The 27,329-nt window shown below is 42.9% G+C and overlaps 2 protein-coding genes across 2 annotated transcripts in view; one reads left to right on the top strand and one right to left on the bottom strand.

Moving 5' to 3' along the window:
• The window catches only part of Fez2 (fasciculation and elongation protein zeta 2), a 38,872-nt gene extending 19,690 nt beyond the window's left edge, over window positions 1-19,182 (top strand). The window contains exons 6-8 of the mRNA XM_052186389.1: window positions 12,801-12,876; window positions 15,801-15,866; window positions 18,297-19,182. Of these exons, the coding sequence (XP_052042349.1) occupies window positions 12,801-12,876; window positions 15,801-15,866; window positions 18,297-18,313 (159 nt within the window). The 3' untranslated portion in view covers window positions 18,314-19,182. The remainder of the gene's footprint in view (window positions 1-12,800; window positions 12,877-15,800; window positions 15,867-18,296) is intronic.
• A 1,309-nt stretch (window positions 19,183-20,491) lies between these two features.
• Window positions 20,492-27,329, bottom strand: part of Crim1 (cysteine rich transmembrane BMP regulator 1) — a 175,774-nt gene continuing 168,936 nt past the window's right edge. The window contains exons 15-17 of the mRNA XM_052186388.1: window positions 27,033-27,155; window positions 24,354-24,544; window positions 20,492-22,976 (exon numbers count right to left, since the gene is read on the bottom strand). Coding sequence (XP_052042348.1) covers window positions 22,800-22,976; window positions 24,354-24,544; window positions 27,033-27,155 — 491 coding nt within the window. The 3' untranslated portion in view covers window positions 20,492-22,799. The remainder of the gene's footprint in view (window positions 22,977-24,353; window positions 24,545-27,032; window positions 27,156-27,329) is intronic.

Genomic DNA, 27,329 nt, shown 5'->3' with positions numbered 1-27,329 from the left:
AAAAATGGGGAGAAGTGTTAGGACACTGTGTCTTGAACCTTTGTGTCAGGTGACGGCTCCACAGAGGCTAAGCAGCATATTAACCAAGAGTCCTGGGCTAAGGATCTTTGAATCCTGTCCTGCCACTCTGGATGCAGACTTTTCAGTTTCAGATTAAATGACATACTATGTCTAAGATTATCATATACCGTGAATAAATATTAGTTATTGTATGTGATCACCTGCTTGCTATAGACATCCTGCTCTGAGATATCTCATAGGAATCTGACATTTACATTGTGAAACGATGGTTAGTGTAACTAGTTCACTCACACGGACTCATTGAAATTAATAGAATTTCTAGGTCTTCACATTGTTAACAATATTAGACCGTTTATCAGTATTTCCCAGAAGCAAAGGTTTGATTGGCCTTTTAAAATGGCACAGATCTGGTAGGAAAACTGAGGTTCAGTCTATTTGTATCCCTTCCTGTGTGCCCTGTGATGTCATAATTGAAGTAGTTTTTATATGTATTTATGAGGAACAAATTCTTCAGCTACTGCAGTACCATGTTGTGTTGTAGTCATTAGCTGCAACCTCCTTTTCCTACACAGTGCAGGCTCCTGAAGGGCTCATTTGTAGTTCATCAATGCCTCACCCACCGCTAGTGGATACAGATTGACTCCCAGAAGGCTTGGGTTTTGGATTTGAATTAATATTATTCCCCCAGGATTTTTTTTATGGGGGGTTGGAGTGGGAGAATCAGGCTCCTATTTACATCAGACATTTTCACAGATCATTAATTTTTAGAGGCAGTTCCCTTGGGTAAAAAGCAAGTTGAAATATTCCAGGATATGTTTTAATTCAGTGGCTCCTATACATGCAGAATCATCTCAAGTTTGAAAGACACTGTTGCTTACTTGCCTCTGTCATTGTGTGGACGAAAAAGGACATACCCTTTCAGAACTATGACTCTTTGGTTTACAGAACAGGTGGAAGATGCCTTATTCTCAGTCTTTGGCTGCAAAGATAGGACTTTTTTTTTTTTTTGCTTTTCAAGACAGGGTTTCTCTGTGTAGGCCTGGCTGTCCTGGAACTCAGTCTGTGGTCCAGGCTAGCCTTGAACTCAGAAATCTACCTGCCTCTGCCTCCCAAGTGCAGGGATTAAAGGCATACGCCACTACTGCCTGGTGATATGACTCTTTAGATATCTTTTCTACTTTACTTCAAACTTTCTAGAGAATTTAGAGTCTTATTACTCTCAACACAATCAAAAATATATTAACTGGTATAACTTGGAAAGCTATCCTCTAATGGTGTTTCAGAAATTAGCAAGTGGTAACTTACAAGTTCTAGAGAAAGCAGGGAACTTGATTGTAAAAAGAATATGATCCTACATAACTGCTTTTGAAGTTGAGAAGACTATTGTCTAAAAATGGGGGAGAGTTAGCTGGATAATGGAAGAGACTCTTCCTTGGAAGTGTTTTCTCCCATAGATACATTGCTTTGTTTCTGATGCACCTTTTATTAGGACTGATGACCAGTTTACTTTGTCTCTTCTTGTCTTGCAAGAGTACTCCCAGTGATAGTTTTCCATTTAATCTTGTTAAAAGCTGACATTAAGGTAAGAGAATTTTTTGTTGTTGTTTAGATAGTCACTAGTAGATCACTTGGAAGTTATTTTAATTCTAGTTCTCAGCCTAAAAGGTATATTCTGACATAATCGGCTTGAAACTTTGGCTTTTTATTTTAATTTTTTAGAAAAATAAAAGTACCAGGGACCCCTCCCCTTTTCCCTTTTTTTAATTTGGAATTTCTAAATTGAACCTTTGCAAAGGTAGCAAAGAAAATTACTACTGCCCCAAATTCCTTCTCAGTTTATTTTATGAAGTTTTATTTGAAACACAGCCATATCCATTCATCTACTTAGCACCTGTGACTGTTTTTATACTGGGGAGACAGAGTTAAAGAGTTTAACTGGAGGCTGTGTGGCCAGCAAAGCCTAAATTACTTACTTTCTGACCTTTTGCAGAAAAAGCTTGCCAGCTCTTGACTTAAATTCAGTATACTTAAGGACTGAAGAGAGAGGGCTCAATAGTTGAGAACATTTGCTCTTTTAGAGGACCTGGAATCATTTCCAGTACCCTTATCAGTTGGTTCACAGCCATTTTAACTCTAGTTTATGGGATCCAGTGATCTCTTTGGCCTTCAAGGGCATCCATTGCACGTGGTGCACATACATACATATAGGCAAGATATGCATATACATAAAAAGAAATCTTTTCTAAAATTTAGAGGGAAATGTAAACTAAATTTGTATTTGAACGGACAGACCACAACATATAATTCACATAAAATATTACCATGTTCTGTCATAAGAGTTTGTCATTTGGAACTTCTTCAGTAGCCTGAGTTTAGCTTATAAGATAGCCATGTGTTGACCAATCCATCTTCAAACTTCACAAGCTCCTGACCCAACAACAGACCTTTGTTCTGTGTCTAAACTAGTAGCTAAGCAAGGGACCTGGAAGGTAGACCAGTTGTCTGTAGTTTGGAAATGAATAAAAAGAATAACTATGTTGGATGTAGTTTCCCATATAGTGGTAGAAGATGATTTAACAGAAAATGAATGGAGAAGTTTCTGATCCTTTCCTTTTTAAACAGTTCTCTGTGAAAGGATAGATTTGCCTTGTATCCTCAAATGCAAATAATAATATATTTCAACAATAATTTGTGGATGATAATTGATGGTATTTCTCGTCTTCCTTTCCCCCCTTTTCTTTCCCTCCCTCCTCCTAGTCCTCATTTTCTCTCCTATTCCTTCCCTACCCTTCTTCTTTTCTTTCTTGCTTCATTGGGATTAAACCTAGGGCTTCACACATGCCAGCGGGGGTTGTATAGCTAAGTTAGACTCCCAGCTCTATGCTTTCCCTTATTGTGAAGAATATCTCCTAAAAATTAGTATTAGTATTTATCTGCTTTGGAATAATTTAAGGTTTTAAACTTGAATATCAGGGTTTTTGAAAAGAAACTTTGGTGGAATTATCTTAAACTTTATAATTCACATGGAAACTATTTGGCTTTCTTAAAGTATTGAAATAAGGTATCACTTTTACATCTTTTAGCTAATAAAAAAAAAAAGGAAATGGGATCTCTATAGCTCTAGCTGTCCTGGAGCTCTCTTATGTAGATCAGGCTGGCCTCAAACTCACTGAGATCCTCCTGCCTCTGCCTTCCAAATGCAGGGTTAAAGATATGGCCGACCACACTCAGCTCAGGCAGTATATACTATCTGGACATTTTTACTTTGTAAGTTTTGCACTATTGTTTTTCATTTGTTCTTCATACCTTTCTAATGGTTTTTGCTTAATTTTAAGAATTTCATTTTACTAAAAATTGAAACTACTGTTCAATAACTTAGTACTTGATGATTGGCAAACTATCTAATCTGATGTGATTTGTGGGGAATGGTAATTATGTTTTTAAATTAAATTGTTTTAAAATTTCGTGTATGTTTGCACTGCTTCATTGCCTGGTGCCCACCCACAGAGGCCAGGGAAGGTGTCATGTCCCCTGGAGTTTGAATTACAAATGGTTGTAAACCACCATGGAGGTACTGGGAATTGAAACTAGGTCTTTTGGCAGAGCAGCCAATGCTCTTAACTACTGGGCCATCTTTCCTGCCCTATCTCACCCTCCTTTGAATTCCCCAAGCATAAGAATATTAATGAGAAAGAGCGAATGAGAAAAAGTTAAAAAAAAAAAAAGAAAAGTAGATTAAAAGCTTCCCTTAATTTTTTTTTAACTTTTGTTTTGTTTTCTGACATAGCTTTGGTACTATAAGTTTGGAAGCTGCTCTGCCTAGTTAGAGACCCGTGTGGTTGGTTCAGATGAGGCATAGAGCAGACACTCAGGCAGAAATAGCTGGTCTCCTTAGCTTTGCTTTCCCCTGTGTTGGATATGCTCATTGTTTGTGAGACTAGTTGAGCTGGTGAAATGTCCTACACAGAAAGAGTTGACCCAGAGAACTGTAGAAAGTGCTAAACAATCTCCCACATCCTGTCTGGTTCTTACTGCCCTTGAGTTTGCAGAAACTTTTCAGATTCTCTTGACTGTTCAGAAAGACCTTCACAGCTTTAGCTAATTTCTAGGTCCTGTTGTAGATTATGTCCTTCTGTGGGCCTCAGTCCATTCTGCTATAGCCTGTAGACAGGAGCCCAGTGTTTCTCAATTCTCATCTTATTTCTATTTGGACAACTTGATGCATGCAGTCTCTGCTGTTCTGGACAACTGTAAAAGGATGTCATGATTTCTTTTGGACATGATGACTAGGTGTTATTCCAGCACCCCATTTAAATGAACAGAGCCCAGACTTTTTCTACATATTGATCTTTCTCAGATCATTGCTGAGTTCTTCTGTGCATTCCTTCATTTTCAACTGCACATCAGCCCCAGACAGAGTATTAGCCACATTCTCATTGCTGAGTCTTGAAGACCAAATGTTAGGTCTACAGAGGCCTTAGCTCAGAGAAAAAGCAGGCACAGAGAGAGGAAGCATGGAGAGAGTTATCCAGAGGGGTGGAGAAGTCTCTGGAGGTGCCGAGCTCTCTAGAGAGAAGAGCCTGGAGTGGCTTGGCTTTCCTTCCTCTGAGTCTTGCAGGCAGGGTGCTGGGCTCAGAGCTCTTAACTCCTTTCTTTATCTTTTAGATCTTGCTTACACTGTGCTTGTTACTCCTGGTTTTGTCTGAAAAAAGTTTCCAGAGAATGGATGCTTTTGAGATTCTTAATTCATACTCTTGCCTGGGAAGGAAATGGTCAGAGGCAACTGAATAGTTGGAGTTACTGAAGTCTCTGGGTTCTATGTCAAATAACCCCTTCCTTCCCCCAGCTTTGCTGCATGGCTTTGGTATTTTGTCTGTAGCAAGGGAAACAATAAGGCAAATACTGCCGTGCTGAATCACCCCCTGTCTATAGCAGGGTTCATGGAAACATTCCATTCCGAGCAGGGCAACGTGTGGACTATGAACTCCTTCCTGAAGATGTCGTGGGAGACAGCGGAGAACCAGACTGTCTCCTGCCGCCTCACGTTTGTGTTGGGCCATTTGGATTTGCTGCTTTGTAAGTGGGAACACTAACTTGAATGAAAGGAAAACTGACTCCTGACACTCCTAATATTTTCATCAATCTTAATGATTCATTTTAATTAAAATATAACCGATTTCCAGCATTCTTCCTGTCTTTCAGTAGTCATGGCCTTGAGGCTTAGCGACCAGTGCCTTGACTGTGGCCCCTCATTTTGAGCAATGGGGAGCAGAGAAGTGCCCCCTACTCCTTCTCTCCACTTTCTCCCTTTCACTTAAATGAGAAATTTAGCTGTGGAGAGAATCCTCACTCTGGTCCAGGTTAGCACCGTAACCACTAATAATACTGCCTCTGTTCTCCAGGTTGTAAGTATAGCATTTCTTGGTGACATGATGCTTTTTTTTTTTTTTTTTTTTTGGATTTGGTTTTTTCGAGACAGGGTTTCTCTGTGTAGCCCTGGCTGTCCTGGAACTCACTCTGTAGACCAGGCTGGCCTCGAACTCAGAAATCCGCCTGCCTCTGCCTCTGCCTCTGCCTCTGCCTCTGCCTCCCAAGTGCTGGGATTACAGGTGTGCGCCACCACTGCCCGGCCGACATGATGCTTTTAAAAAGTCATTCTAATTTGTTTCTGAAATTTTATCTTCAAAAGTTCATTTTACCCAAAAATGTGGTTTTTTTTTGTTGTTGTTGTTTTTTAAATTTGGTTTTGCATTGTTTTGTTTTTTGAATGATGGAGCAGTTGCAAGGCAGGCCCCATCCTTGGTCTGTGGAACTCTTTCCAGTTCTTCCTATCCCCCACCCCCTTAATCTTCCTCCTAATCTTCTGTCTCACCGACCTCCTGCTGCTCCTTTTTATCAGCCTGGTGTTTAGTTGTTAGTTCTGTTAGTTGCTCCTTGCTGCATCCCTTTAGGAATCCTGCCACTGCTGGGTGTTTTGCCTGAATTTGTTAATCTCTGGGTTTGATTGTTGATTTCCTAGATTTGATTCCTTAGTGGAAACGTTCAGAACTCCGCACTTCACTCCTTTGATCAATAATTTTGTGTCCCACCAATGCCACCGTTGTCTGCCCACACTTAGACAGCTTTTCCCTTTTGGGCCATTTTTCTTTCTCTCATCTAAGGAGAAGAGGCCTTGTTATATGGTAGACATTTTCCAGGCTTAGAGGCTCTTGGCTTCTGGTGTTAAGGGTGTCACACTTGGAGTGTAGCAGGTAAGTTAACAAGCCCTTTCTGTGATACAGGCCATGGGAAAGTCACTGTGGTGGAGAGATGCAGGCGTCCCTGTCTCTCTCTTGAAAACAAACTCGTTTGTTTTCTCATAAGGAAAGAAAGCCATGGCAGTAGACCATTGACGTTTTATCTGTGCACTGCAGTTATCCTGGGTCAGTTACAGTCTCAGGGTTATCTGATGGTCAGCGTGTGTGTGCAGCTTTGATTTCATGTGCCTTCTTAAAAAATAATGTATCTTTTTGCCTGAGGCAACTTGTATATTTATAGACTATTTAAATCAGAAGCCCTTCGGGTTATGTCTCTTGGACATCCTGAAGAGTCAGGCCTCAGTAGGTGAGTCATGGTGCTCACACCGTGGCATCATGGCAGAGTGGGAAGAAGGCCCAGATCCCTGATTTGGAGTCTGGGTTTTCGCCGCCCAAGGTGACATAACATTTTTTCCCCCTGTTTCCAGATTCTTTTGACTGGCACATGACTCATGGATTCATACAGAATTCTGCACATATTTTATCAGCTTGAATAGGAATTGCTATAGAACTGTGGTGGCTCTCAATCTGGGGGTTGTGGTCTCCTAGGGGCTTGAACAGCACTTTCACAGGGCTGGCCTAAGATCATCTACATAAAGATACTTACATTATGATCCATAACAGCACAGTTACAGTTATGAAGTAACAACCAGCACAGTTTTATGGTTGGGGGTCACTACCACGTGAGGAAAGGGTCACAGCAGCAGGAAGGTTGAGAACCACTGCTAACTACTGCTCTAGAGTCTCATCACTCAGCCCATCCCGGTTTAAGGCTCAGGTCCTCAGATGAGGAGGACAAGCTGTGCTTTTAGGAACATAAACATGTACATGATCTGACTGTTTCTGTTGAATTTATGAAAATTGATTTAATCAGTATTTCTGTGTCCCCCCACCGCAGTCATCTTTCCTTAGATATTGTGCCCTGCATTTCCCATTAAAAATACCATGAATGGCTGGGCACAGTAGCTTTTGGCATGTGCCTGTTGAGCTAATCCCTCAGAGACTCCCAGGAAAATGGCTTGAGCCTAGGAGTTTGAGGCTATTCTTAACAGTGCACTAAGACCCTTTCTTAGCCGAGATGGACAGACAGGTGCGTGCGCGCGAGCACACACACACACAGAGGTACATAGTGTGGTAATTGAAAAACCAAAGTTTACACGTGCAAAGTGTCTAGAGATAGTCCATGGGACAAAGCAGGGTTGACATCCTGAGGACACTAGGCAGAGACAGTCAGATGCTTGACAATAAAGAATTTAGAGAAAAGGGCTGGGGTATCGTGAGTCATGGAAATCTAAGAGGGATCTGAAGTGTCTTTGGACTTCAGTATCAAAGAAGATGAGTCTGGGAAAAGTGGATTGAGGACTTCATCACTAAAACACCAATAGAAAAGAGGTCAGGAGTGAGGGAAGGGAGACAGTTGTGCCTGAGTGTTTCCAGGGGGGCTGGTGTTCACAGTGGCCGGAGCGCTTAGCTCTCAGCCACTGCTGTTGACTAGTTTCTGTGTTGTGTTCTCTCTCTGTCTCCTTCTCTCTCTCCATCTCCCTCTTCCCCCCACTCCCCTTCCTCCCTTCCCCCGCCACATTCATATGAATATATGTATATATACCCACATCCCTAGGGTCTCTTGGCTGTCTATTTAGAGGCTATTTTGCAGTGGTGGAAGGTGAAATAGTCTTGCCCTCTGCCACATTGCTTCTCTGGTTTGGCCGATGGCTAGGAGTGCTTAGGGGCTAGGGGCCCATGGCTGTAGCTACCGGCCCAAGCACAACAGTGGATCTGTTGAGAAACTTGAATTTCAGCTTCTTCTGCAAGCATCTGTAGATGGTTTTATGTTTTCCAGTTTGTGATGATTTCCTGGGGTTGCCTTTTTACTTCTATCTACCAGGCTAGAATTCTGATGGCGTGAATGTCATCTTTCACAAACAGCCAAGTTTCTTGTAGTTGAGATAGTCCAGCAGTGCTCACATCTGTGTGCTGACGAAGGAAAATGGAAGTTGCATATGTATCCTATGAATGTGCATAGACCTTCTTTTTTGTTTTTGTTTTTTTTTTCTTCAGTGATTCTAATTAGCTTTTTGACTGGGAAAATTAAGCTAATGAATTTGGACTGTACTTTCCAAATAGTTTTCTTGTGTGAGTTCTGACTTCTTTTTCCAGCTGAGGTTTTCTAAGTTTGTATCTAACTTTGTCATTTCCTCAGATAATGGAGCCAGGTGACACAGACTGAAGGCAAACTCTCCTTTTTGTTCTTTTCCGAGGGAATGTAGTTAACCAATGAGCTGACTTGTTTATTTGAAAATCATCTTTATGGCTGGCTCTGGAGCCTGTGAGGTCATCTCTTTGGATAACCTGTTTTACAAACAAGGAACAGATTATAAAATGGTGGCATGTGAAGGGGCTACAGAAATAGTTATGTTACGTAGGTTTTTCTTGTAAAAACAGTCTCTTCTATCCAAAGTAATAGTTATATTCTCAACAAAGTGAGGAACCATGGAAATCTCTTGGCCAGGACATTGATTCTCGCCAACTTAAAACTGTGTATGGGTCTGGGTCTAGAAGAGATGGGGCTGGAGGTGAGGGAGAGGAGGGCCATGCTGAATAACTCCCACAAGGCCAGTGTGGGTGCGCTCAGATTTCCAACAGTGTGGCTGGGCCAGGGCTTAGTAGTCTGCTCCCCTCAGGGTAACCCTTTTTGTATTTCTCAGCTCTTTGTTAATCAGGATTTCTTTACACATTTCTTTACACATTTATTGAGGGCCTCAAAGGGCACTTATACATAATTGAATTGGTCAACATTTACTGTATTAAAAGTTAAAGCTAATAAAAGATTAATTCATTCAAAGTTTCAAAGTTAAATGATTAATTCTTATATAAATGGTAAGTTTTCATAGACTATAACTTTAAAGGTTGGTTAGAGGAATGTCATTGGTGTTTGTTTTTGTCAGTCTTGTTGATGTATGGCATAGCTGAAGGACAGGAGTCTCAGCTCTGCCTCTGCATTCAGTCTACTTTGGAATGTTACCCTGTACATTTTGACAGTCTGAGTGAATTAGAGAGTGTATATGGCCAAAGTACATGATGCACTTGTATGAAGCCTAATACTGTGCATGCTTAATTACAACAGTAATTAAAAATAAGACAAGCCATATCTTAATAATATTAATAGAAGTTTGAGTTCCTGCTCCTCTGGAATTTCAGTGTCTCTCAGATTGTGCCTGGGCCACACTTTGAGATCACTGGGACTAATGTCTACACTGTCTGAGAGCAGAGAGCATTTCTGTAGCTTCCTTAGGACCTGGAGAAGACCTTTAAGTTCACTTCTTCAACATGTTTACTGGTTCAGCTTTCCCCCTAAAATTCCAGGGAAATGCACCATCCGGTGACTCAGACTACAGCTTCCTCCTCGGGAGCCTTTCCTTCGCTTAGTCATGCTGTAAGAATCTCTGCTGCCTTTGATTCGGCTGCTAGATAGGTGCCAGGGTGCCTGTCGATGGTACGTGCAACTGCAGGCTGGGCACAGATCAAGCTGAGTCACTGAAGGGAACAGACAGTCTCACTTGAGTGCAGAGAGTGAATTCTAGGAAGTCTTGGAGGTTGTCAGGAGGAATAAGTTGCAGTTGTTTTCTACAAAGTGGGTATGTTTTCGGGGGTTCAGCTGGTAAGGTGGGATCCATTCTGCTCCCCAGGAAGCGTAAGCCGTGTTCCACCTCACGTTTTCGGCAGCCAGGCAATGGCAGTGCCTAGAGAGTGGGTGGGAGCGGTTGGTGTTCTGTGTAGCCGCATGTTCATCTGCCAGAGGTCAGGTTCAACTTCCCCAAACTGATGGCGGAAGACGTGAACTCCAGCTCAGAACAGGCAAGCTGCGAAGGATTAGGCTTTCAAGCTTTTGGTAAAATGTAGACAAGCAGTATCAAAAGTTATCTTAAGAATTGTGCTGGAAACTTTAATAAAATAAGGGCACAGCTGACATTACAAAATTGGAGCAAATCCACTAGTTACAGCGGGAAAGCTCTCCGTGGGTACAGTGGCCTACAAACGGTTGGCTTTGCACTGGGCTCACACAGGAATGGGAGTGAGAGCGGTTTCTGAACAGCATGATTCTGTCTGTTTTATGAGAATGAGCAATCGTGGCATTTTCTAACTGCTTGTCTGTTGGGCACAGAAAGTCACCACGGAACATCCCACTAATAGTCTCTGAACGTCTTTCTCTGTCCTGTTCTTCCTGGGCCATGCACTGCCGCCTTTAGCGCTTCAGCATGGGAGGGATCTCAAATGTCATTCAGAATGGCCTCCGCCACACCTTTGGAAACTCAGGTGGAGAGAAACAGGTGCTCCATTATCCTTATTTTCCTCACCCTCTGCTTGCTCCTTTGCTCCGTGAGGGCCCTGAAAGTTGTTACTTTTACTAATTTAGTAAGAGCATGGCTGGAAGGGGGGCGGGAAGGGCAGCTTCATTCTGTCTGTGTGTCAACAGTGATGACCAGAACCTGCCTTTGGGAAGGAAGCGTGTGGAGTGGACCGCAGACTGACTGCATCCTTACGCAGGTTTCAGGGCCCCCTTTCCATGCCCACCTTTAACAAATGGATATTAATGTACTGATGGAATGGCTTGCATGACCATGAAAACAACTGAGCTGGAACATGATACACTGCTGTTAAAATTTAGAAAAGAAGATCTCATTTTGAGGAGAGTATGACCAGAACTTGATACCTTTGAGATTAGAGTCTTAGGTAAAAGATGTGCGGAGAGCGGATCTTACCTCTTTTATCTGAAGTTGGGCATATTGTATATGAGCCAGCTCAGTTGTTGGCCAAGAGAGGAATAAGACATCATGGATACAGAATTCCATGCTGTAGTCAGATCTGCATAGTCACATGTGCAGCTACTTGGTTTGTATGTAGAGTTTTACATAATTCAAAGGAGGGCTGCAAACATGGAATGGATATATTGGTCAATGTATTTGAAATTATCGTTCCCTATCTGAAAATTCTATCTGACTAAGACATTCTTGTAGGCCAGGTCTTGGCTGAAGAAGGTATGCTACTCTAAGATGTAGGAAGCCTATCAGAAGAACCAAATCCTCGAGATTCTTCGGAAGGTTTAGGGTTTTGTGTATCACTCAAGAGGGGAGGGGTTGGTATTAAGGAGGGCAGCTTCACACTGACGTCACAGCATAGGGAGGCCCCAGGATGGGTGACATCTGGTTGCTATTCTGTGGCCCTTGCTCTCTCAGCAAGGTGGAAAAATAACCTACAATTGACCTGGCTCATGAGGAGGTGGCCATGGGCCAAGGCAGACCCCGATGCTTCTTCACATGCTTGCCGCCATGAGGAAAAGCTCAGGGAGCACATGGTTGGCTTGTATGGGAGTTTTGAAAATCTATATGTATATATATATATAAACGTACTTGGCTGTACAGTTGAGTCTCACCTGGAAGATGTGAGGCTCTGAGATTTTGAAAAGTTGAACAGCTCATTTTTTTTTTTTACTGTTGTCTAGGCCCCAGGCCCAATTATTGTTTGTTTAGCAACTTTATCTTAATTTTTTTAGTTATTTATAGAGCCACACAGTCTGGAGATTAGGAGCAGAAATGGGGTTGAGAGTGAATTTGTAGAACAGGCTTGAAGAAGCTCAAGGACAAGATAGGACACTGACTTTCTATGCGAGCCTTTGCAAGCTGCTCTGAACTAACTGTACAATAGAGGGCTTGAGACAGTTGTTTCTGGATCATACTTTCATGAGATTTTTCTTTTCTCTTTTCCCTTTTGATTTTTTTAAACCTAAGTGACTAATCTCTCTAATCATGAGCATTTAGAGAGAGTGAATTGGCTGGACAATTTGTCAGATTATTTTTATTATTCATTTACCTTTTTGGCCATTCTTTCTCAGTTATCTCATCTCTAATATCTAAGGCCATTTATATGTACTTACGATCACTTAACATATTAATTTTGTTTCAGTGTTTGGGAAGTGAGTCTTTGTTATCAATGTCTGGAAGAAGTTGGTTTGTGTCCTAAACTATGGTCGTGTTATTCAAGTTTACTGTTGTTTTCAGCTGGAATAAGAATGGTCTAAAAGGGAATGATTTGATGACCAGAGACTATTATTTATATGGTATTGTTAAAACTTAATGACTGTTTTGAAACTGTGTTGAAAAACACGCAAGTAAAGTGCTAGATAAGACTCCACATTAAAAATGAGCAAGTGAGCCAGCTGTCCTGAGACCTCGCCCTGTGAAATGGTCAGTGACTGAGCTGTAGGAAGGCCCTACCTTATGCTGACTGGAGACTTACACACAGCAGGCAGAATTGGAGAGGAAAGTGAGCCCTGGAGGAAAGGCTCAGACTGGGGGATGACTGCCTATGCCCATACGCCCACCTCCAAAGCAGCCCTGCTTCTGTTAGAAAGTAGACCTAGGGAGTGTGTTGCACTGAATGTAAATTTATTCAGGCCTGAATGATTTTTTTCTTTTAATTTGGCAGTATTTGACGACAGTCATCCCTTACGAGAAAAAGAATGGCCCACCGTCTGTTGAAGATCTTCAAATATTAACAAAAAGTGAGCAAAGACAAATTTTAAGAACTCATCATTTGACTTCTGCTGATTCCTAAACTCCTGGTTTTATCTCTGAATTTTATTTTTGTTTATCTTGTCAGGGTCGGTTGGTAAATGATGGATGCCATCCTTTATTCTTGTGACAGTGACATAAATAACTATAATATCAAGTGTAGTACTGACGCGAACATTGTTTGAATTCTTTTCCTTAATTTTTGAAATATTTGTGAGCTAAGTTTTTTTTTTTTTTTTAGAAACCATTTAAGTTGAATTGCCATCATCATGTGCATGAGAATGTGTCTGTCTGTCACTGAATAAAATGCTTTGTGGTTCTTACGTGACTTAGTGACTGACTAGGAGAGAGATGGAGATGTAGGGTAACACCCGCCTTCTTGGGGATGGGAAAGCAGAGGTAGAAGTTGTAAGACTCATATTGCCAGTGAGACCTAAGAACATTCATCCACTCAGCAAGCCTTTCTAGGGCCTGCTGCGGGCCAGCAGTTCTCTGAGCACTTTAGGTACATTAACGAGTGAAGCAGACGCTCCACCTGTATGTAGGGGTAAATTTAAAATGATTTGTGAGGTTAATAAATATATGTAGTATTGAGTATGTCTTAGAACAGTCATGAACAGCCACACAAAGCTGGCCCTTCTTTATTTTCAGGGATATTTTCGGAAGTCACTTTCTCTCTCTTGGTAGCAATGGAATATTATGATAAAAATATTTTCTCAATTTATCCTACAGTAAATAAATTATGTCTGATTCGGAGCAAGTCACAATCAGCTCAGCGTGGGCTGGAGAGATGGCTCAGTGGTTAAGAGCACTGGCTGTTTTGCCAGAGAACCCAGGTTCAGTTTCTAGCAACCACATGGCAGCTCACACCTGTTTGCAACTCTAATTTCAGGAGATCTGATGTCCACTTCTGGCCGCCACAGGTGCCAGACACATATATGATATACATATAACACCCCTATACCAAGCAAACACACAAACACACAGACCCAGTTGTTCAAATTTCATAAACAAAGTGAAAGGATTGAGCCCCAGCCCTGTGGCTCACATATGTAAACCATCACTGAGGGGGCTGAGGCAGGAGGATTGCCCTGAGATCCTGAGATTTGACTATCCAGGGTCTACGTAGAGTTAGACCCTGCCTCAAAAGAAAGAAACAAAATAGAAAGGATTAGATTTATTGACATTACTTTTAATTGTAAATTTTAGAATTTCTTGTTAGAAGGAAATATGTGTCATGTGGGTGACATACGGGCAGGAGGCCCAAGGGGCACAGGCAGCCTCCTCTCAGCCACTCACTGCCTTCTAACCTTGGCTGTTTATACCTTTTCATGGAGATCAGTATATGACAAGGCCTATATTCAGATATAGCTAAACCAAGTGATTCCGATCAGTGCAAGAGCTTGCAAATGTGTGTGTGTCTAAGATCACATAAGATGGTTAGTTACAGGGCTGAGTCTCTTAATTCTTGGGCAGCTGCACCCTGAATGACCCCAGCTCCTGGAATGTCACTTTAGAGAGAAGTTAAAAGCAGAAATGCTGAGTCTGACGGTTGTCTAAAGAAGGGAGAGTGAATCCTGCTTAGACAACTCCAACTATTGAGCCCTGGAGTTACAGCTCAGACAGAGTCATTGCAGTTCCATATCTACAACATTCTTAGGTGATATTTTCCTAGATGGACACAGGTTTTTGGAATCTCTGGGCATCTTTTGGTTACAGGATGATATCCACTCTGAGACAGCTCTGACGATGCTGTGACAGTGGAGAGGCATTTGGGTTTACCGGGGCTTCCGCTGTTTCCATAGAGGATGAGCCATTTATGTATTTGTGGACTTCCTCATGAAAGCTGTGGGCAGGAGTCACGGTGTGATGATAAGCGTAGTCATGAGAGTCACATTAGCTACTTATGGTTAACACTGGCCCTGCATGGTGTCTGTCCATGAGGAGGAGCTGGATCCTCGTTAGCAAGCCTCGGAGTTAGGCCTAATTATTAGCCTCATGTTACGGACAGGAGCTTCGTACACAGGGCCGTAAAGTCCCTTATTCATAATTAGAGAAGTGCTGGAGCCAGGGATCAAAGCCCCAGAGGACTGACTTGACACTTACACTCTGTGGCCTTCTCATACAGCCAGGGAAAACACGAACTGTGAAGGTACAACTGAGGATTTGTCTCTGCCTAGGTGGTTTAGATTGAAAACCACGACCCAAAAACTGATGCCGAGTGGCTGGTGTTTCAATTTTCAGTATTGGTATTCACCAAGAACATAACATTACAGGCAGGTGTGCCTCAGTGTTAACATACTTAGTCTGGAATACGTGAATCCCAGCAATATAATTATGGGTGTGTATATGTATTCTCCTATACACAGTCACACACAGGCAGGCAGGTAGACAGACAGACACACACAAACACAACACAGACACAGACACACAGACACACAGACACACACATACACACACACACACACCGCAAAACCTCCCTTTAGAAGATGATTACTTCTTCACTGATGTTTACATTTTTTCACTAAATCATATTAGCCTGCTCTTTAGAGAACACAGTTAACTCTCCCCTTTCTCCAGAAGGCCCTCCTGTTCTGAGGATCTGTGAGGGTAAGAGGGATCATCAAAGCACACACTGTACTGTCCTAACTCTCCAGCAGTCACCAGAACAAAGCAGATGCCCCTCGAGTAGCAATGCCTCGCTCCTGCCTCCAGTGCTTGTGCTGGACCAGGGACACAATTCCCACTCCTACCCTGAGCCTCACTGTTCTGGCGTATCTGGGAAAGAGTCTGTAATTTGTGTGAGTCAGTTGCACCAGGTCATTGGCTAGGATTGAGGCTGCAACTGTGAACTGCAATGTAACTTTTGATCTGGACCCTAAGTTACTACCATTGTCTTTTTCTTGTTTGGCAGTTCTGCATGCTATGAAGGAGGACAGTGAGAAAGTTCCAAGCTTGTTAACCGACTATATACTGAAAGGTGAGTTGTTAACCAGCTGTGTACTGAGAGGGGAGTTGTTAGCCGACTGTATACTGAGAGGGGAGTTGTTAACCGACTGTACACTGACAGGTGAACTCTGTGATGCTGTGAAAGCAGTGGCTGAGGGCTGTGCTTACTCAGGAGATGTAGCAACTTTGTTAATGTTCTGTGATGGTAGGAGGGCAGGGGATGCATGGCCCCCATTAGGGCTCTACAGAATTTGGCTTCTGTTTGAGATCCTGGGCTGGAAAGAAGTCCCAGAGCTGAGCAGTGAACACTGGCTGGAGCTGGAATTAGGAATGTAGTAAAGAGACCCTGGGCTCTGGGCGTGGGAATGCACACATTTAATCCTTGCTTTTGGAGTTTATTCCAATCTGGTCTCCATGGTTAGCCAGGCTAGCCAGGAGGTACCTGGTGAGACACTATCTCAAAAGATAAAATAAAATAATTTCTTAAAAAGTTAAAAAATGACATTAAGCATTCACTCTTTCAGAGTATCTGGAATGAGACGTTGGTCCTGTGGGCTTGGGAACAGTGGTCTCTCGTCACCATGAGGGCAGAGGAAAGGAAGGACAGATGTGCCGGGGCGGATGGTGGAGGAGAGAAGTGTGGAAGTGTCAAGTGGAGCAGAGAGGAGACCAAGGCTTCAGGGAGACAAGGGGAGGCAAAGTCAGTCTCAGTGGTGAGCCGTGGGCCATCGTAAATATTAGAGCACGCCGCCTGGACCACACAGGCCATGGATACTAAGGAGGGAAAAGAAGACAGAAGATCATGGTCCTCCCTTTGCCAAGAGCAAAAATCCCCTCAGTCGAAGGGACCAGAGAGCTCACCCAGTTGTAGAAAAACCGAATGCTGTTCAGTGGGTTAACTGCTAAGGTAGCATTTGCTTATGGGTCTGATTTGAACACTGTGTAGCTGACTTCGCAGGGGTGATTTCCTGGGCTTCCCCCACTAGTTGGTAGGAGAGAAGAGCGTTCTGATCGTTGAGACATTTGCTATCTCTGATGGGCTTTTTATTCAGCTATAGATTCATAAGATGGAAAGGGCCCACAGTGAGTGATCCAGAAGAATCACTCAGAGAGACTTGACATGGAAAGCAGCTGCGGCCGTTTGCCAGCGGCTAACACAGGGAGCAAAAGGCTGAGTCGACAGCTTTTTAAGACTTTTTTCCCCCTGATTTCCTAACAGATGGCCCTTTCTCCCTATTGAATAAATGATTTTTTTCTTTCTTTTGTACCTGACATCTTTGTTTGCTTTTGTGTTGTGCTAGCTATTGGCATGAAAGCCGGACAGCTCTGAGGTTTGTTCTAGACACGAAACAGACGAGCATAAAGAACACGTCTCAGTCTTACAGTATGGTGGATCTAGAGGGCACTGCCAGGACAGCCAGACAGTGGCTTCAGAAGGGTGTTATGGCCTGTTGAATGGGGCTCTGGGTGAGACGTGGGCTGCAAATATTAGATCTTATGGTCGGTCTGTGTCGCACAGGCTGGGTTCTTATTTTGAAATCCTAGGACTGTTACTATAAATCTTGGCCTTCCAGTTGGGGAGGCCGGTGTCTCCTTCCTTGGCCTGCGTTTCCCACTCTGATTTGGCTGTTGCTGAGCCCTGTCTGGCTGCCTGTACCTGCTTCCTGTGAGCTGTTCTTTATATGTGCTGTGCTTCTGTCTCTGTCATATGCTGTGAAGAGTGGGCAGAAAAGGAGCCAGAGCTCAGACTCAGCAATGGTGCTGTAGTCTAGAACATGAACGAGGGAACAGAGTGTAGAGATGGGCAGGGCCTAGTGGAAGCGCCAGTGTGGGCTTGTGGGTACTAAAATGCTTTTGTCCACCCAGCCTGTCAACTGTTGCTTTTCCTGGTGACCCGTAATCAGACTGTGTGGGAGGGGTTGTTGCTCAGGGTCCAGCGGTGTGCTTTCTTCTGTGGCTTAGCTGGCTGTCCTAACCCATGGCTTAGCCTTGCAAAAATACCTCCCTACTTTTAATGCAAGGGTGAGAAGTGAAAGAACTCGAAGTGACCCCATTTGGTCAAAGGGGGATTGGGTGCTGGTAGGCAAATGCCATCCTCACCTAATTATCACCCGCCTGCACGCTCACTGGGTGACTTCTCCAGTCTGTGCTGTTACAGGACTTAGAGGATGGTGCTGGAGTGACGGGCGTATAGCTGGTATGCTACCTCAAGAGAAATGGCCTTTAGGTGTCTTATTTCTGGAAAATTCTAATTTCTGTGTCTTGAAAAACTTCTCATTGTTGGTTGTAACCTCTTAAAGTCTTTTAAAAGTGCTATCACAGATCCTTGCACTAGTATGTAGTCTTCATTATGCAATGGCACTTTTCATATACATATAGAATGTTTATACCATTTCATGTTTAACCCAGGTCTATGCAGGAGATCCAGTTCTACCTGTTTCTTTTCTTTATTTTATTGTAGTTCTGTGTCCGACATAGAGCAGCATTCTGGTGGGAGCGGCCTCCCGTCTGTGGACTCCGGGCTTGGTTTCCTACGGTGTTTCTCTGGAACATGCTGTCACGAGTCCCGGCTTTTGAAGACCCCGCACACTCGAACTTGGATTTGCAATTCAGTATTAACAGATCATGACTTCACTAATCCAATCACATTATAGCACCACGAGAGCTCCAGCACCCTTGAATTCTAGAGAGAGGTTCTGGTAAATGTAACCATTGTAAACTGGTTTCTAAGTTAACAGTCAAGGAGAGGGATGTGATCCCTGTTTGCTGTTGTTTCTGACAGTGTGGCTGTCAGTCTTGAATTCCTCCATTTGAACTGCACTGAAGAACCGGATTAAAGCACCGGCTGATCCCACTGTAGCTGTTCTTCAGTGAGGGTGAGAATCAGTGTTTTTAGAGCATCTTCAGAATATTACCTACCAGTATTGTCCAGAAACATGGAGATTCCGCCATTGTGAAGTGAATGGTCACTACTACAATATTGTGGCCGTTGTGAAGCAGAGCGCACTGCTTTCGCCTAATTGTGGACGCTGGACACTGTTGGAAACTCATTTTTGTAATTTCTGCCTGATTCACCATTGTTGGTGTGTGAGCCCTTAGGATGCCATTCAGAATCATCACAAACTTTGGGTGTGTCTGTTCTGTGAAGAAGTGTGTTTAGAAAGGGGTCCATGCTTCTAAGGTGCTTGAGGAGCTACTGAGGTACTGCCTCATTTCACGGGGGTGTTCAGTTTTATTTACACCTGTGTGCTTTTCTAGAAAAAGCTGCTCATGGCTGCAACACTAATCATGAACACGTTTTGCCCGTTTCAATCAAGTCAGTGGCATTTAATAAAATTATATACATACTTAGGAGTCTTGAGTTTTTGTTTTGATCTGCCCTCACAGGGCTATTTTTGGATTGTGTAGAATTCACTACTACCATGTACTCATGGGGTGGGGGAGGCTCTCACTACTGAAGTGTGCTCACGGGGGGCTCTTATTAGCGCAGGATGCTGAAGTGGGAGGCGGCCTTTCCACATCATGCTGCACTGCTGTGGGGTGACGGGCCATCTTCCTCTTTAGCTGGACAGTGAGGATCCAGAGGGGCCCCCACCACTCCGAGTGAGTGAAGTTAGGAGTCTTTCCCGCCTTAGAGTCTCATGAATACAGGCTGTCTGCATTCCCTGCCCCAGCCAGGGAAACACTGCTGTGGCTGTGGCTCCCTTTGAAGTCTGATGGCATTGGGCATCAGCCTTCCTCGGAGTCTGGACTTCAGTACCCTGCCTGATAGTGGAGATGCGGGACTCTTTGCCAGGTCCCTTTGAATTGCTGAAGACATGGTATTAATACTTTAAGGAATGGATTAGAGGAGAATTTGTAGTGTAGACAGAGCTCTCAAGGACACAGAGCAGCCCTGACCTGCCTGTGGCTCTTTCCGAGTGTCTGCTTTTCTCCACTAAGTTCTTGTCTTTACACGGGTTCCCCAGTTTTGTTTTATAAACACCTTATTCTTCAGTAGTAAACTGCATACGATGCTCCACTAAACAAGAACTAAATGTGCCATGACGTAGTTCTGATGGGTCTTAAATCCAAAGTTTCAGAATCTGAAAGTTTGTGAGCACCAAGGGGACACTAAGTGTCACGTGTAAGGCTGCAAGCTGGAGTTCCTGGGGATAGGCCGCAATTAGTGTTACTTAAGTTACCCAGGCAATACACATACTGTTCTTATTTAGGTTCCATCTCTAAGGTATCTCCCTATAGAGGGAGATATTTGAAAACCTGAGGAGGTCTGATGTTTGGAGTACTTTGGAAAAGGGATTTTCAATTTATCCAAATGATGAGCACATCACTCACTCAGGGCTGACAGGAAGGCTGACAGCAGGCAGGCAGGCCCTTGCCTTCCTAAGAGCAGTGCTCCTGTGCAGTGCCATCTAAGGACAACCTTCTGCAGGAGGCCAGGGGGACAGGCCGCTTGCTGAGGGAGACCCAGGCTTCCCATCGCCGCTGGAGGTGTGCTGACCAGGCAGCGCTGGGAGACGGCTGTGTTTTTGCCCTGGATCAGAAGTCTTTCTGAAGCCCCTGGTTTTGAGTTAGTGTTTATTTGCTGCTGAAATCCAGGATGTAAACTATCCCGTCACAGTTTTGCTCTATGAAAACAAGACAAAACTACAGAACTCTGGTGCACTCCAAGTGCTATATGCCTGGTTTATTCTTCAGGAAATTATATTTGTTTTTCTTTTACAAGAGCACAACAGGAACCAAAGTAAAAGAGTAATAGATACAGCACTCAGGATAAATCATATCTTTAAAATAATAAAAAAAATTTACACCTTGCCCTCTATCCTGTTAGTATTTTCATATGGGCATGATTGAAAAAACAAAAAGCAAGCATTTACAATTTTTTTGATAAAGTTCTTTTTTTTTCTTATGCCAGGAATGGATAAATTGTTAACAAAATTTTATACTAATCAGGCTGATGTAAATCTCTCAGTAACATTATATCATTAACAAATTTATTTTGGAAATAGATAAAAATATTGCCCCTTGATAATAAATCTTTTTTCCTTTGATGCAAACAGCTAGAACACCTTTTTCTTTTTGATATTCTAAGACAAAAAAATGGTTAATCTTCAGATTAATAAATTAGGTCATTATAATAATAAATTAATTTTTTTTAAGTTCAGCAACCTCTGTCCAAGTATTTACAACAATACTTGAAAGTTCCTTTACAAAACAGAACATATCTTCTTTTCACATTAAGCATACTGGGTATCCGTGTCTTTCACAACAAGCATTTTTAAAGGAAAATCAATGCACAAGTGGGTCATTAGTATAAAAGTGCTAAGAGCTGTTTGAAAAGTTAACACTATAGCATACAGTCAGTTATATTTGAGGCAAGCTACAACAAACTTCCAGCTTATTGTGGACAATATTCCAGTAGTTGTTTCAAACAGTTGTTTGAAAAAAAAAAATCCAGGAGCTGATTAGTGATGCAGATACAAAGCCGGCATCAAGGTCTCTGACCAGTGAGCAAATTGGAAACCAGGTGAAAGAAAATCCAAATGAAGAAAAAAAATAATAAAAGGAATATCCTTTCCATAGCATGTGAAATGCTGTTTTTTCCATATGTATACACTCACGCATACACACACACACACACACACACACACACACACAAACCTTTTCTTTGCAATTAAACTGCAGGTAAATGAGATCATGTTATTCAAAAAACCCTAAGTGCTCAGAAGCATTGCTATGGAATGCCTGTTTATCTGCCTTTGTTCTGGTTAAAATCTCATAAAAATACATTCAACAGGAAAACATAAATTGTATGTGTATAAATATATATGTATATATATTATATACACATGCACACAAATACTCTTGTTTTTGAAGCATAAGATAGTTACATAAATATTCCTATAATTGCTAAAGTTTAAAGAGGCATCTTTTTTTTTTTGAGCTTCAACAAAGGTGCTTGAATAATATACAATTAAAATGAAGTAGTTTCTATTTTGTAGAATCAGTATATAATAAGGAAAAAAAATTCCAAACAGTCCTTTTTTTTTTTTCTCAAAAGTTTCTTCTTAAGCTAGAGCTTTAAGAAAACTATGAACAACCAAGGATATAACAGAAGAAAACAACAACGAACAATGAAGTGTAGCCCCTGGAAATGCCTGGTGTCCTTCGCCGTTGCCCTTCCTGTCACGTAGCAAGCAAAGCTCCAGTGCTCAGGTCAAGAAGTGACCTCGTTCTTACTCCTCTGCTGTCTCTACTAGGAACTGGCTGGTTGGCACGGAAGAAAACAGAAGCAGCAAAAAGAGTAACTGTATACATCCTTAAGAACCCGCTTTTGAGAGATGTTGCTATCCACTCCCCTGGCTTCCTCACTGCCTACCGCAGCTGTGACTGTATAGAAGAGAAACTTGTGGCTTTAGACCTGGGATGGCTATCAAGAGTTCTGATGCGCTCGTCTGGTGGTATGGCGGCTGGGTTGCAAGGCCTTTTGTGGTCCTGATCATTCAGGCCCAACCTTTGCAGCAACCAACAGTCTTGAGAGTAACAGGAAAAGAAAAATTCCTCTGGGCCATGGATTGCTTATACTTTTACTGGCTTTCTCCCCGAGCCTAGCTGACCGATTTTTTTTCTTCCCAACACTACCCTCCCAACCCATTTCCCCCACCGAACTCTCTCCCCACCCCAAAATGTCTCTACAGCTATCTTACAAGCAAATATACTTTAGCAAGTTTTAAAACTTTGGTTCTATGAAAACATGTGGTCAGTGATCTTGAGGCCAAGTGGGAATGCTTGTTCTGCACAGTGCTGTAGACAGAGCCCATCCCAGTCCAGCCCTTAGTGCTGGACACCAAGTCACAATCCGACACAATACACTAAAGCAAGTGCGCAATTCCTAGTTTACTTTAAAGAGCAGATTTTCGTCGTTCTCCGTCTTTCGAAACCTCGTCTGCGCGGTTGCCTGTGTTCACACCGTTTGGTAGAAGTTGTCTGCCTGTAGATGGTTCTGTTTCTGCATGCTGTAGAAGCCACTGAATCGTGCGTCTGGTTCCGCAATTCTTAGCATTCTCTGGGAACCGTCTACCTGGACTCGAGTGCCTTTCTTGCAGTCCACAGATACCAGCTGATTATTCAAGGAAGAAGGCTGTTCAGAGGGAGATGGAGGGAAAAAACCCACAAAGAATTAGCTTACTTCTATGTGCCAAGTGAACAGATATGCTGACCCAAGTCAGCTGACAGGATGGTTTCACCATTTGACGATGGCTAGTGTCCATGGGGCGTCCATCATCAATAAGAAGATGGTGTCTTATTGTAGCTATACCTATATGTTCATGGGTGAAATGACACAGTAACCATTTCCAAATCCTTGGCTGCAGGCTTCATTTAAGAGGCCTTGTAGAAGTCACCAGGCAGGCAGACTTCAAAGCAAAATAGTGATTTCTACACACTCCTGCTACGTGAGGATGGTGGCCTGGGAGGGAGCACCCTGCCGGCTCAGACCTCTATAACAGTGTTTGACCCTAGCCTTGGAGAGGGGCAACTGTGCCTTCCTTGCTCAGTACCATGTTGTGATCTGGCCACACACAGAGACACACAGACACACCGACACACCCTAAACAGAGAGAATATGTATTTGCAAGGAGGAGCTCACTATGCTGGGATTGGGGGGAATTAGAAGGAATATTTAGGTTGTGTGATTTAGAAACCTGAACACAAAAGGTAGAACTAGAGTTGGAAACTGTTTACTTCCTTAGTATATATTTTTCTCCCTTTTAAACCAGGCTTGGTTAAGAGGCCCTTTGATAAAACAGAAATGTCTTTTGTTCCTTGGTGAGACGTTGCCTCTGGCCCTTCCCTGGTGTTATTTCAGGGTCTCCGTGCTGTCCTGTTGGCCTGCCCTCTCTGCACGCTTGTGCTAAGTCTACCTAACATCTTTGCACCTTCAGTATCTGCTCTCTCCCGTCATCTCCCTTCCTTTCATGGTTTCTTTCTTTCTTTCCCATTCAAAGACTCAAAGTGACGAGAAACACGAGATGAGCAAGTTGTGGCTTCAAATATAAATGGTAATTAGGACTCACCCCAGCAGATACCAGCTTTAACCTCCTTTAACCACATTAAAAGTATATCTAAGAAGTTAGGTCTGTGAGAAGGCAGGACTCATTAACTACTGGGTAACAGGTTTTACCCAGTGTTCAATCCAGCTCTGGGCAAATATTGTAAGCTTGCTTGCCACAGCTTGATAAATACTCAATGTTAAGACTTGCAGAGTAGGCCGGGCAGTGGTGGCTCATGCCTTTAATCACAGCACTTGGGAGGCAGAGGCAGGTGGATTTCTGAGTTTGAGGCCAGCCTGGTCTACAGAGTGAGTTCCAGGACAGCCAAGGCCACACAGAGAAACCCTGTCTCAGGGAAAAAAAAAAAAGACTTGTAGAATAGAAAATGGCACTGCCTAATATAAAACCCATTAAGGAAGTGTGGGGAAACAGGAGAGCAAGCTTCCTTAGCATCAGTCACTGTTTACCTTGGTTGGTGTCCGGTACCAGCACAGCAGTGGTATCCACTGCTTCTTCTGGTTGACAAGCAGGAATGCTATTATGATGGACAGGCATATTATTATGGGAACCACAACGGAGACAATGGAGTCCAGTGATGATTCTTCACCTGGATGAAGCCTGTTATTATCTCTGTAATCTACCTGGAGGTGACCCATGTCTAGGAGAGAAGAGACAGGTACTTAGTACTCCAACCAGAATCTTAGAGGATTATTTTAATTCCACTACAAATGCAGATCAGCAGCTTGGTTTTACTGTTTCCTGGTACTCTGGGCTAAAAACATGATTAGAGTCTAATGTTGAGCCAAAGAGAGCTCTTAGAGGGTAAAGCACTTAGAGGGGAAATAGGATTACAAGAAAACTTGTGGAAAAAACATCGAGGGTAAGAAGGTTACTGATTGGACAAGAAGATATTTCCTGCAGCTAATTAGGATATTATAAAATGCTGGATAGATTTTAAAGTGATTAAAATCAGACAGCTTAAACATGTTTGCTACTAACATTAAAATATCTCGAATAGAATGAATATATGTCATGTATTATACTGGATATAATTATTAACGTGCATGCACACCTGTCTTAAGATTTCTGTAGGGCAGCAGCTTTGTTCTCTACTTACAGAGACCAGAACAAACTGTGTAGGAGAAGCTACGTTTAATTAGATCAGACATGAGAAAACTGAGTTGACAGGCTAGTTTGCTAAGTTCTAAGCAAAAAAAAAAAAAAAAAAAGCTTACTTTTAATCAATTTGGATAGATTTTAAAGTAATTAAAATTAGACAAGATAAGAAAAAATACCTTATCTTGCCTTAATGAATCACAAAAGAACTGAGCAGTAGGGGGTGGGGCAATAACAGATCTTAAGAAAGAGTATCTTTGATTCTTTTAAAATGTTCTGTGGGCTGGTGAGACAGCTCAGTTGGTGGAGCGCAGGCAGACAAGCCTGGTACCAAGCTGGGTCCCTGGAATCCACGGAAATGTGGCAGGAGAGAACGGATCTCAAAGTTCTCCTTTGACCCCTGCATAATCACACCACACACAAACACAAAATAACAATGTCACCCCAACACTCTAAAGATGAAGCTTGCAAGGCTGGAGGCGGAACAGCTCACTGCTAGTGATTGCCTCCTGTGCCCAAAGACCAAGGTCTGACAGCTGGTGCTGCAAAAACCAAAGCAACACCACAAGTGAGCTGTAGAGATACAGAAAAGGTACTACAGCCTGCAGCTTCAATGTTATTTTCTTCCAAAGCCACCATTCCAGCCCGGGACCAGGGCCAGTGAGTGAATGACAGAGGACATACTGATTGTCCTGGAAACTGAGCTTGCAACGCACAGCTCTGAATGCTAAGCTGTGTGTGCACAGAGAGGAGGGAAAGACTGGAAGGAAGGAACGCATCGTCTCAAGTCGGCTGGTCCAGTCGGTGACATTCAATAGGAGGAGAAAAAAGATCATCATGAAGGAATACCCACAACAAAAGCATTTCACTGACAGATTAGGTTTTAAATACAAGACAACTAAAAGTAAGACTGTCTGCCCATAGCCCAAGTGATACCAGGACTGGGTTCAAACCTGGGCAGTCAGTTAAGGAAAATCCTAATGAGGAACTGACAGCTCTTTACAATCACAAACTTGCACCTTTCTCTTCTGTTACGATGCTAAATAGCACACCGTGAAAAGTTAACTTTGAGTTTGCCTGGAGTCCAAGACAGCACCAGAGATAAAAGTCATCAACACGACCTACACCTTTCAGATCAAAATGACATGAATTACTAAGAAGAAGCGGTTTGTTTTCTGCTCCTGGACTCTCAGCAGATGCTACGTGATGCATAGGTCCCCAGCAGACTGCAGTTGGTGAGTCTGGTCTGGAGCCTGGCGCTCAGAGTCTCCTACAAGGGCACATACGCTGACTCAGTGAGTGGACACACAACGCTAACTGGACGTCCAGTCAGAGCCAGAACCCTGGGTGTAGGAGTTTGGCTCTCTGGTCATCTGGCTTGATCCAAAGATAATGTTTAAAATGTCTAAAGTAACAAGATCATTACTCTCTCGCACAACACACATCACTCCTACCAAAAGAAATATAAAAACCGCCCAATGATTTTGAAAGCAAGTTTGGAGTTAACGGGAAGCAGGATTGAGCCAAGGCTTAGCATGAATTTAGCCTCGTCTCCTTTAAGAGAAGTGGTGACTGAAGTTAGCCCGGGCTTTGCTCATAGCTAACAAAAAACAAACTCACCTCTTTAGTGCATACAACTGAAAGGGAGAAAGGAATGAAATAAATCTGTACAAATCTGCTCTGTAATGGACTTAAAACTCTCATGAGGTGACAACCCAGGAGAGGGATGCCGCCTGCCCAAGGGCAGCAAGGAATTTTCTTCCTCTGTCATGTTACTACACGTGCATGTCACGTGAGGCGCTTCTGACTAGGAGTATATTCATTCCCTTCATCACTAAGCATCTGAGTCTGCAGAACCAGGATGGGCACATTTGTCCAGTGTTCTACAGAAGATGTTGAGGTGGTCTTCCCCAGAGTAGTTTTTGAACTTTCATGAAGCATTTGAAAATACAGCATTTTTTTTTTTTAAATCAGGAATAAACGAAGCAGATCACAAGACAGGACAACTCTCAAGTGACGTCAGTGTTTACCTCTAGGGAGATGGATGATGTCATTTTCACTTGGGGTGGGCCACATGGGAACCTCCAGGTCAATCTCACCACGGTGATTTTTCTTCTCAATGGGTACATTGGTTGGCTCTGGCACATACATTTCTAAAAGAAGGAAACATTTTACCTGAGAGATGGTGGGAGGGAGAACTGCTTATTGTTGGTGTTACTACCCTTGATCCGATCAGAGCCTTCATTTCAATGCCATTTGACCCGGAGGTGGAATGGGGACTCCCCATTTCCATGGCTCACACCAGTAGCCAGTAGCTAGCTTTAGAG

This window comes from Apodemus sylvaticus, chromosome 6, assembly GCF_947179515.1.
Source record: "Apodemus sylvaticus chromosome 6, mApoSyl1.1, whole genome shotgun sequence".
Lineage (NCBI taxonomy): Eukaryota > Metazoa > Chordata > Mammalia > Rodentia > Muridae > Apodemus > Apodemus sylvaticus.
The sequence above is the reverse complement of the archived record's forward strand: the minus strand, read 5'-3'. Positions and strand labels throughout refer to the sequence as shown.